General features: G+C 39.1%; 1 protein-coding gene across 2 annotated transcripts; it reads right to left on the minus strand.

Moving 5' to 3' along the window:
• Positions 1–888: 888 nt before the first annotated feature.
• Positions 889–11410, minus strand: rras (RAS related). 2 transcript variants are annotated; one of them, XM_041956720.1, is made up of 7 exons: positions 11011–11410; positions 10711–10831; positions 9002–9089; positions 6788–6890; positions 4175–4283; positions 3487–3605; positions 889–2591 (listed from the first exon to the last, which is right to left on the minus strand). In XM_041956720.1, the coding sequence occupies exons 2-7, from the start codon at positions 10795–10797 to the stop codon at positions 2504–2506; spliced, it is 594 nt and encodes a 197-aa protein (XP_041812654.1). In that variant the 5' UTR covers positions 10798–10831; positions 11011–11410; the 3' UTR covers positions 889–2503. The 2 variants fall into 2 exon arrangements, with proteins under 2 accessions (XP_041812654.1, XP_041812653.1); XM_041956719.1 differs by having other exon boundaries at positions 10711–11410.
• Between the last annotated feature and the right edge of the window lie 877 nt (positions 11411–12287).

Here is a 12287-nt window from a genome sequence, read left to right on the forward strand (position 1 = left end):
CCTATTCTCTTTATTTTATTATCTTTCTTATCTTTGTTTCTAACACCAGGCTTGCAATGCAAATTTGGTTGACATGTCCATGGGGTTGGGTTCTGTTTGTTCAGTAGCTTCAAGGTGTGGTAGACTTGAATAAAAGGCTAGAAGTCCATGCACTGGGCCATTAAGTTATAAAAACACAGAAGTAAAACAAGGCAAAACTTAGATTTAAAAACAAAATAAATGACCCAGGCTCATAATTCCAGCAAATAAAAACAGTTCTAAAACGTAGTCCTCTCTTCGTAACAGATGACTTTAAAATCAGGAAAAAGCAAGGAGAGGTACTTAGCTGCCCGGAGAGGCGAAGCGTGCTTCACCTATTATTAGAAATTGTTCTGATTTTTTCATCTTGAAACTAAAATGTCAAAAGTCATTGCTCAATTGGCATGTTGAATTGTGGTGAATATGGTTGGCTATCCTTAAGTTAAGGATGTGGTGGTACAATGTACATTTTGAAGTATTTTTGCGGTGGTGGAAAAACATTAGTTTTGATTTGACATGTTGTGGGGACTGAAACAGGGGCTGAAGATGCTCACATCCTAAAACTAGAACCTCATTATCGTTATTGGGTTCTTGATTTCTAAGTTCTGCACTTACTTTGCAGCATGGTGTCATCTTTGTATCGAGAAACTGTTTTGTACTGTATCAACTAGAACCTGACAATGACAGACTGGCTCCATCTCTTACTTAAAAACAACAATCCCCCGATTTAGTGATAACTCAAAACAAGTAGGCAAATGAGTCTTACAGTGTCCCACAAAAAAAGAAACACACCCATGGGTGTAAAACTGGCAGACTCTATATGAACACTTATATTTTGAATTTAGCAGTGTTGTTGGCCTACACCATGCATCATTTCCTGCTCATACAAAATGGTACATTTATTTCTTGTATGCCAACTTCCAAAATGGTGCACTATCAACATACATCACACAGTATATACATTAGTGTATAGTCTCTGAACTGGAAGGCAGTGCTCATATGACTGACTCCAGCTAATCTGCCTTAATAGACTGGAAGTAAAATGTATCATCCCACTCATGAACCAATATCTGACACAACAAAATTCAAGTGATGAGAACTGAATATCACCTGAGGCCCTAACAAATCACTGAAAACTGTGTCAGTTTGACGGGTCATACAGGACACAACAGACAGAACTGTTTGGCTAAATGTTTTAATGTATAAAAGTAATTAGATTTTTATTTCAGTAAAAAACTGATTAAGTGAATTGCAGGTTGGAAGGCAGATGAATGAATTATTTTTAAAAGGAAAAAGAAGTTAAACCAAACTGTCTGAAGCATTACAAACGGGGGGTTAAAAATAAGTGTAAGTGTAAAGCACTGTTAGATTTTTTTTCCCATTTTTCTAATGCACCTTTTCTTTGTGGCATCATCTTAGTTAATTTTTCCCTGTAAATAAAAACAGCCAAGACAGTGCTTTAAGATATGAATTGGACTTTCACCTGCTACCAGTTCATTTCTACTGTGCTGTCTTTGTGGTCAGTACTGTTAACTTTTGTGAAAACATATCACTATACATTTTTCCTAATTTTGACACTGATGATGTCGATGTAAAAATGAAAAGAATGGAAAAAAAGACATAACTACCAGAATGCAGTCCACTTATAAACAAAACAAAGAGAATCCAGAGAGTGTTTGTGCCCAACGTTTTGCCCACTGGTCAGAAATGACCAGTTGAAATGTGCAAACACAGAAACAAGTTCTGCTGTCATGCCAGGTGGATGTTCATGTAACCTTACATTAAACACATTTCTCAGCTGTGCATGGCCAAGAACCAGTAGTTCCAATACTGGAATTGTTAGCATCTGGATAATGTACAATGTGATCAGGCCCTTGGTATTTATGGGTGTTTTCAATATTTTGTCTCACTCAGATGGAAAGATGGTACACATTGCACATTTTTGACACTTCCATTTTTGTACACTAAATACATACTATTTGAAATAAATTGTTCATGTGAGAACATAGTCAGCTGTGGTGGTGATGTCACTGCTGACTCCGTACCTGCAGGATAAAACATCCTTTCTAACAGTCATTTGGACATTTCTTCAAAATTTGATGATATAATGATATTTCTGTTTTTGGACACTAACTTTGCACAGTAACATCAGTATTACTCCTTGTCATTGGTACATTGGCCAGAGTACTGACCTCCTGTTTCTCCCCCAAATGAACATTGCTTCTACTGACACCTCTCTATTTAGATCCTCTCATTAAAAATAAAACATTACCTTGACTTAAACGTTGCTTTTGGCAAAAGTGCAAATAAAACCATTTGGAAAGAAAATTATGCATCTTATTTTTCGCTCTCTCTCACACACACACACACACACATGCACCCGCACAAACACAAGCACTAACACACACACACACACACACACACACACACACATTGTTGGACAAGCTGTAGATGGACAAGGCTTTGCTGTCCATAGTAACAGTACTTAGAGGAGGACACAGGGACAGCCACCACTCTTCTGCTTCCCTATGTGATGAGCAGGAAGAGGAGGACTCTCCATCTCTTGAAACTTTCTGTGGATGAAGAAGATTGGAAACAGGAGGAGAATGAATCATTACATTTTTTGCAGTGTTATTTCATTCACTGTTGATATCCCAAATATTCATTAATCCAGGTTTAAAAAAGGTTTGAAAGATCTGAAGAGAAAACTGGAATTGATTGTGGAAGTTCTCACTGCTTACAAGGTGATGCTACACTCAAACTCTAGGTGTTTTCAGAGGTAGTAGTAACAGCCATTCTACTAGTGCGTCTGTGTCCACAACCAAGACTCTCAAAATGTAGGACAGTGGAGAATGATTGTCAGACAAACTTAATGTCCACACCCCCTTATTAGTTTTAGTTTATGTGCAGATTGACAGTAGCCCTGTGTGGAAAAAATGCAGCCTTCTTATTTGGGGGTGTCAATGCAGGGTTGCTGGCAAGGTGCTGCACTGGCCAATCAAATACATGCAAACACACATTCCTGTTGGATTACTCTGTAATGTGACCTCTGTATTTGTTTGTTTGCAGCTGTGATTACTTTTTGTGAGTATTACAAGCCTCTGATTAGCCACACATAATCTCTTACTCCAACTGGACTTTCTGGATCATATTTCATTTTGTCACTGGTATCTTGTATACCACGCCCCCTGGTTTAACACAGGGACGTTTTTGGTCTGAATCCCCACTTAAGGAAGCGGAGGGCATTCAGAGGAAGTCACGTATTAGAAACCAAAAGAGTGGACCAGACAATTTCTCAGGGTCTGAAACATGAAAAACATGCAGCCAAAACAATGCAGGAAAAATGTAATAAGACTATAAAAAATGTGTGTAGTAGACAAAAATGGGAAAACATAAAGCAGGAACCTGGATTTAGACTAATTCTGTGGTAAATTAAATTAAGTAAAATACAGTAATTAACGACTATACCTGATAATTTGCACCAGCTCCAAGAAGGCCTCATCCACGTTGTAGCGATTCTTAGCCGAAGCTTCCATGTAGTGGATCCTGTTCTCTCTGGCAAACGCCTGAGCATCCTCCCTGGAGATCTGCAGACAAAGCAAACAATATCCAGGCCCAGCTTTCAGCCACTGTGTACTCATCCTTGTCTGCCTATACACTTGTGGTCTAGTTAGACTCTCTATTTACTTCTATAATAAGTGATCCACCTGTACATTGCTGCACTATGAGGAGATAAGAGACAAAAGTTCTCTTACAAATGTAGGAGGATATTTGTCTGAGGCTGGGTTTCCTTGGTAAGAGGTTACTGTTTGCTTCCATGGTTGTTGCAGTTTACTTTAAAAGCAGAAATATTGGTGAAGGAAATACATTTTCATTGTGCAGTTAAATAAGAAAATGCACTTGAGATGTATGGTATAAGAAAGATAACATTGCAGATGGCAGTCTCTGTGTTAGGCTCTCTGGTACCTTTTCTATTTTAGTTTGTTCGTTCAGAGTTCGAAGTCAGTTTCCCAAATCCTCTGATATCTCCCAAACTTGGATAAAAACTGGTCAAAATTGGTGACTTTACCTCTGGAGCATATCTGTCAGCACTCCACTATATTCCAGGAACCAGCATCAGCACCATGCACATTAGATGTATGATGGTGTTACTCACCACTCTTTGCAGTTCCAAGTCAGCCTTGTTTCCAACCAGCACCATTGGGAAGTCATCTCGGTCCTTCACTCTCAGGATCTGGGTGTGAAATTTCTGGACCTCATTGTAGCTGTTGGGAGGACAAAGGGAAAGAATTTTTATTTACAGTATCAACAAGCATAGATTCATATGTGTACTGATTTACAGGAAAGCACATACTATCTACAGGATATGGGTACAATAATGACCAATCAAATCTGCTTCTCTCATCTGTTTTAATCACAGCAACAGTTTGATTTTCCAGAAAACATGTTTTCAAAGGTGTAGTGCAATAAAATGTCATCCCAGTATAAGCCTAACGTGCTTGCATTCTCAAATGAGTAAACAGGGTTAAGTGTATAATTATTAAAAAAGTCGTATTTGTAAACATTGTGCTAAAAGCTGTGCATTCATAATTCAGCACAAGACACAAGACAAACTAAAGCTGCAAGCAGGGATGAACGGGCCCTCACAGTATGCACACACGTCAGGGGTCAAATTTCATGAGTTTAAGATTATCTCTAGCTCCCCAAAACAATTTCCTGTTTCATGGTGAATGATGCATTGCCATGGCAACTGTGTTCAAGATAAATCTAAAAGCTTCGGAATTAAGTACCGTGAAGGTCTTAAGATGTAAGTGAGTATATTTGAAGGGGATACAATCGACCTGCTAGAAGAAGTATGTTGTAATGAACCTGTTGTAACTTCTTGTTGCCAGTAGGTGGCGCTATGACTGGGACTCAATTTTGTCATAAAAATGTCTGCAGGCCAGGACTCTTATCAACCATATGAAGTTTGGATTGTCCGAGCCGAGTTATGACAAGTTGATCTTTCATGGCAAAGCATCGAAATTCGCCATGCCGCCACAGCAATACCGTCTCACCAAAAGTCACGATCTTCACAATAAAGCATTATCAACTTCTTCTGACTACTTCTGAGGTGGATCTGGCCACCCTGTTAGGTGTGTAAAACGAGTCATTTCCTTTTGCCGGTGGGTGGCACTCTGATGAGTAAAAATTGTCATACAGTTGCGTTCAGACCGGGAGTCTAATCATACATGCGACGTTTGGGCAGATTGGACTATGTGCATGGAGTTAGTTAACGACTTGATTTGTAATGGCGAAACGCACAAAATGGGCGTTCAACATTTTGCAGGGACGATGAATCCTGTAGGAGGAGTTAGTTAAAATATGAGGCCTGCAAATGGCCAAAAATACGTCAAGTTATGACGTATTTGAGGTATGGTAAATGGACTGTATTTATATAGCGCTTTTCTAGTCTTCCGACCACTCAAAGCGTTTTTACAACAGCATTCACCCATGGTAGCTAGATCACCTGCTCATTACAAGCATTAACACATTCTCACAGCGATGCACAGCATCAGGACTTGGGGGTTCAGTATCTTGCTAAAGGATACTTCAACACGTAGACTGCCAAGGCCTGGGACTGAACGACCAACCTTCTGATCAGGGGACGACCGTTCTACCTCCTGAACCACAGTCACCCACACTTGAGTCCTATAGACAAGTCTGGACATGGTTAATCAGCCTACCAAATTTCGTACATCTAGGCAAAACATACCACGGGGGCTGGATTATTAAAAATTTCTAGGGGGCGCGTATCAGATTACGATTTTCACCAGTTCTGACAATAAAAATGAAAATAACAATGATCCAAGCAATAACAACAGGGCCTCTGCAGTTTACTGCTCAGGCCCTAAATATTGCTTTTTTAACAAACACAAAATGAAAATATATGTACTATATGCATACAAACAGACATCATACGCACATAAACTACATTTCATTAAGACCAGAGCAGTGACATTTATTTGAACAGAAATCAAGATATATAGAACATATCCAACAATAACTTCACTTTTCATGTACGGCACATTGGTCACATTTTTTTGAATTTGTCAGGTTTATGTAATTTATCTTAAATCAAGCCTGTGCCATACAGATGAACATTTGTGCTTTTATATGATTTGTGAACTGCTGACCACCGAGCTGTGGAGTGATCAAGCAGGTCTTTATCTAATAACTGACAGACCCCTGTAATATAGCCTGTGTCTACTAGTGTACATTTATTGTAGCTCTGCTGCAAACCACAGGAAAAAAGAGACCAGCAAAACTTCAAACGCAGTACAGAACAGGGGTTGACAGACTAACACCACTACAATCTAAAGTCACCTTATTCAACAACCTCCTTGCAACTGTTTTCTCATGTACGTGTCTCATGCACTTTGTTGAATGAGTTGGGGATTTGTGCATTAAACTATTTTGTGGTTTCGTTGTAATTGAATGTTCTAGATTGTACAGGTATCCATGTTATTGAGTCCAATCCCTGTGGCCAAATAAAAGGCAGCCGGTAAGTTAGTCACATCAGTTTCACTATGGGAACAGCTCAATGCACTTTCTCTTAAACAGGAAGATAGACAGCCGCCGTGGGTAGCAGCATCACACTATTACACTGACAAACCATTCAGCACAGTGTCGTCCACTTCTGAAGCACTTATCAAGCTGCAAGCACGTATCTGTACCTGAAAGATACACAGGCACACACACTCACACACACACACAGATTTTCCATTACCTGCCCCGGTCATTGAGTGCAAACACCAGTAAGAAGCCTTCTCCTGAGCGCATGTACTGCTCCCTCATTGCTCCAAACTCCTCCTGACCTGCTGTGTCCAAGACTGACAAACAGGCACACACAGACACACCCACACACACACACACACACACACACACACACACACACACACACACACACACACACACACACAGACTATTTTCAAATAGCCTGCAATGACAACCAAAGCTGGAGGAAAGGGAATGATGGGCTAAAACAACAGAGACATCATTTCCTTGACAAAGTGGTGCTTTCCATACAGTTATGTATTGGTAAAATATGTGTTACAGATAATTGAGCTCAAGTATAACTAAAAAAATTAAGCATGAATAATGACATTTTGCTAAAACCTGAGGAACAGTTGTGTTTAGAGCTGGTTATTAGTGTTGGCTCATGGATGGCAATGTTAAAGCATCCACAGTGTTCTAGATGATGGCTGTCTGATGGCACTGAATTAAAATCAACAGAACAAGACTCCAAACAGGACTAGCTGTTCATGGTGCTGAAGAGGATGGTTAATGTAGTCAAAAGTAACTTGGCATATTTAACTGACTGTAAGCCATGTTACACATTCACAATACAACAGCAACATTAACAGGTTAAGATGCTGGATGTCTTCTATGGGTGGGTCGGGAGCACTGGTTCATCTACAGTCATTTCTAAAAGCATCATACTTTGTGGCAATTCCTTGCCTCAGGTTTGCCTCTCGTTTTATCATTACATTCAAGATAAGCATCTGTTTTTCTGAATGATATATCTCTGAGACCTGTCAAAAACCCAGAAGGTAGATGAACAACTCTTAATGCTGCTCTGTAGGTATTTCCAGAATCCTGAAAAACTCTTCTAACAATCGGGTTAAAAAAATATTCTGTCCATTGCACAATAAAAACTATTTTGAACTACTCTATTTATCAATCCTTAAATGGTTACCAGAAATTACCTTGCTCATTTCATATACACCTTGATTATATATGAAAATTATAAATAATGGAAGAAACCTTAGTATACTGTGGCAGTGCTGTTTGGATTGTGTAGGAGCAGTGTGAACTGGCACTAGGGGGGGGGGGGTGACTCTGGGACGCCTGAGTTCACCGCCGAGCCACCTGGAGGTGTCGTGGGACTAAGTAGGCGAAACACTGTTGAAGGGAGGTATCCACCTGATGACCCCCAGAGACGTGTTAGGAATCACTGCTTTTTGGCATGTTTAGAGGCAGATTAGGGCTCCAAGGTTCTTCACTGAGAATGAATCCTCTTTTTGAGCACAAGTATCTTGTGTTTAAATTAACTGATATAAAATACTGATCACAGAACAGTCAATTATATGTCATTTTAAGATATCATCTTTTGGACTAGGAAAAAGACTCACAACTTGGGAAAAAGATATAAATCTTTTATTTTTATCTAGATGGAGGACTCTTCCAGGCTTTTGGAAATATCTTTAAAACAGCAAGTGTGTTTGACAACCTACTAAGTTTCAACTTTGAGAAAAATGCTTAGCTGTGTGACTCATATATAATGCTATATGAGAGGCACACACAGTGACACAGTGAGTGTCATGATATGCTGGTCCCACCCTTTACACCACCCACCACACACACTGCAACATCTGTGCACCCATCACGTGAATATATACAGCATAACATATAACAAGTGCTCCCAATATAAAAGTAAAATCAAATCTATGTGGTTTAGAGATAATGACCTCTAACTGTACATCCTTACATTTCGCCAAAATTGTATAATTTGGTCTACAGTAATGTTTGTGAAGGGCAAGGTAGAGAGAAGAATAACCTGGAGTACAAGATTCTAAAATTGGAGTTAAATCTACAGTGTTGTAAACAAACATCAGTGTAAACATACAGTATAAAGAGCAGCCAGACTAAGTCAGATACTCTGTAGATTAAGTCTTTATACACCTCATAATTCACATATTACTGGGTGGTGAAATGGCAGTGAGACCCAACACACTACAGCCTGGTACGATGCAGCAACACTGGCCAAGTACAAGTCCTAACAAGGGAATGAAACATCCAGAGAGCAAACACACTGCTTGTGTCATATCACATCACACAGCAACACACCCTCTGCTTTCAAACAAAGGCTTTCATCCACTCTACAATCGCTCTGTCAAACAGTGTGAGGTATGAATTTATGTCCAGTGTGAGAGAGCCTTACTGTCCAGCCGAGTCTCTTTTCCATCCACAGAACAGATCTTGGTGTAGGAGTCCTCAATGGTGGGGTCGTAGTCTGACACAAAGTAGGACTGTGAGACACACTCAATGTTAATAGCAAACTACTGTTGGCACAGTTTATACTGTCTACAGTGAATTGTCTTACAACTCTCCCAAGTGTCCCCATACTATTGGAGAGTGGCCCTTTGTTACTAATGGTTAAATACAACCCAGCTAGAGGTACATGTGGCAGATACATTCAGCAGTGCCACAAATGTGAAGACTCCAATAAAGTAGATTTGTGTTGCTGTAACCAGTGGTAAACATTTTGAGCAACCTGTACTTTTGAGCATTTCCATTGTATATTTCTATTACAATGCATTTCACTGGCAAATGTACTTTTTACTAGTGATGGATCGCAATACTCAATACTGAATACACTACTGCCTGTAACAGGACTATGGTCTATAATGTAGTTTCCAATACATATTTGTAGCAACAGTGAGCTCAATTGGAATTTAGGCTTTGTTAACAAAATTACTAATATATGTAACATATGTGAATGTTTACTTATATTAACTTCCATCTGCCACAAACATCAACCAACGGCTTGTAAAGCAATGGCTGCCAGGAGAGTAGAAAAACCACATCCAAAAATGTGGCCAACATAAAGTATATGAGATTTGAAATTAATTACCAAAAGATAAAAACAACAATGCTAACCAGTCATGGCTATATGGTAAGCTAGGCACAATTAACAAGCATTTCTCAGAAAATTATCCTACGCTGTTAAAACAACAGAAATGATTACACCAAGTAATGTTTGCTACTTCTGACCTATTAAATATGTGGTTACTCCTTTATTAATCCGTCAGCATTTTCATCAATTTCATTTTATAGAATTATTGTTTTGTTGCTCTGACCCCTGAGGCCACTTTCCTTAAATGATAAATGGCATTTTTGTGTTGTGAATTGTGAATGATGAATGTAAGACAGGGGAAATGATGAAAAACATGTCTCTGTTTTCATCATATCCCAGCTGTTTTAATCAAATTGCCTTTAAATTAATGATACCACTTGATAATTTAGCACTGCATTTTTCATTTCATGTGCATTCTCATCACCTCCATTTCTATCAATAACTTTTGTTACCTCCATTCCTCACAGAAATGGAGCCAATGCAGCAAAGAGATTTAAGGTAGGCTGACATATGATTGCTTTAAGCTTTATAAAGGGTTTATAAGTTGTAACTAATGGCTTTACAAATCTCTCAGCAATGCTAAGTAATATTCCGTTAATGTGAACAAGACTTTGGGTTGCCAGGTTGTGAAATATCCTCACACTTTTCTTTGTCTTTTTAGCTCTTAATGTCATCGGGACAACTATCCACTGGACTGTTTGAATGCTTATCTTCTACTCAGGCTATTTATTGTTCTACAATAAGACTAAATAAGGATGGCTCACGAGCGACTGAGAAACCTGTGACACTTCATTGATGAATAATTACTTGACTATTAATGACTAACAAGCCAGAGAGATTTTTCATAATTTGGCAAATTCGTTTATATTAATAGCCAGTAATTGATTTATAAAGAATTAGTGACCAATAATAAAGTCACAATGTCACATAATATGTAATATTATGATAATAAACATGAAATACATAACGCTCTGCGTAAATTTACTGGTACAGTGTAAGAGTAGAGTCTTTACCTGAATGAACTGGATGGTCAAGGCGCTCTTCCCCACCCCTCCTCCTCCCACCACTACCAGTTTGAATCTTTCCTCTTCTCCACTCATACTGGTTTTGAACTGGATGTGTCCGGATCAAAAACTTTCCAGAGTCCCCAACGTTCACCAGCAGTTGAAGCCAAGCCGAGCCGACAAAATCCAAATCAAAGTAGTAGAGAAGATGTGCCTGTTAACGTTAATGCTAGCAGAAGACACCAGCATGGACGATTTTCAGTGCAGCTTCAAACTGAAACTTCTTACATGAAACTCATTTTCTCTCACCGAGGTTTTCAGCACACAACCAGGCGTTCAGCGTCAAACGTCAAATCCAATGTCCCGCCGGAGCTCCCCTGTTAATCCGCCAAAATAAATGACGAAGAAACAACCAAACAAAAGCGTAGAACAACACCGTGTCTTTGCTTTAGATTTTGCTTGAGGCTAGCTGTAGCTTGGCTGCTTCTCCTCTCTTCTTTTCTCTGCGGCCTCCAGGCAGCTTTTGAGGGCGGAACTGCTTCCTCTTTTCGCTTTCCTCAACAACCCAAAGTTGTTTAAAACACTAATATTCCCACACAGCAGGCGGTGTTTCGGCGGCACACACAAAAAGATACGGTAGAGAGCTACACACGCTTCAGCTTTCTTCTCATTACAACGGAAAACACACCAGAACAAATTCCACTTACATGTGTCAATTTCCTTATTTGGTCATTTGGAGTATCCGTGACATCATTCCAACCTACTGGCTCGCGCAGGGTGTAAAAGCAACACGAGCTCCGAAGTATTACTAAGTAATCAGGCTATGATTATCCATCATAATATATTTTATTTGCTATTAAACAGATGTCTCGTTGGCTAACAAGCCTTTCATCATGGCCAGAATTTCAGCCTGAACAACAATATGCAACTTCACAACGCTGTGTTGATAAAACAACATCTTCTTTTATAGAAAACTTGATCTAAATGTCCATTGTTTATGCAATCTCAAAGCATCACGCCACTGTATTGGACCCAAACGTGAAATGCTTTGGAATTCTGCTACCTCTGACAACACATGCCTCACTTTTCAATGTGGGCACTTGCCAGAAAGTAAGTTTGTACCCAACAGTCATGGTCACCCTGAAGCTCACAATGAGCTGTGTTGAAGGTAGTTTATGTATCTACATAGTGCTATTAAGATTACACAAGTCACAACTATCCAACCTTAGAGATTTTCATGCAAAACAGATAGAATGAGCCTAAAGCATTGTGCCTTATGATTGATGAAGTCCAGAACACGTTTTTAATGCATAATGAATGGAGCCATTCCAATCAATATTGATTGGCTGGCTTCTAAATAGTGTGATAGAAATTATGTTTTCTTATGGCTGATTCTAAAAATAAGAACATTTACTTTTTTTGAATAAAATGTATCACGGATAACGCTGTAAATGCAAAGCTCATGTGAATCCAAATAAATATGATGCAGTACCACTGAATAATGATCAATGATGTGTGTCTCAAATAGGTATAACAAAAACAATCTATGAAAACAACAGAAACAGAACTTTCATTCAACCACAAAT

This window comes from Chelmon rostratus, chromosome 17, assembly GCF_017976325.1.
Source record: "Chelmon rostratus isolate fCheRos1 chromosome 17, fCheRos1.pri, whole genome shotgun sequence".
Taxonomy (NCBI): Eukaryota; Metazoa; Chordata; class Actinopteri; order Chaetodontiformes; family Chaetodontidae; genus Chelmon; species Chelmon rostratus.

What these genes read in the sequence shown, in the direction of transcription:
- rras (XM_041956720.1), bottom strand. Translation starts at nt 10,797, where the DNA reads ATGAGTGGAGAAGAGGAAAGATTCAAACTGGTAGTGGTGGGAGGAGGA. An exon ending in AAAAGAGACTCGGCTGGACA is followed by an intron (nt 6,891 to 9,001) that starts GTAAGGCTCTCT and finishes CCTGTTTGTCAG; the next exon opens with TCTTGGACACAGCAGGTCAG. An exon ending in GCACTCAATGACCGGGGCAG is followed by an intron (nt 4,284 to 6,787) that starts GTAATGGAAAAT and finishes TCCTCCCAACAG; the next exon opens with CTACAATGAGGTCCAGAAAT.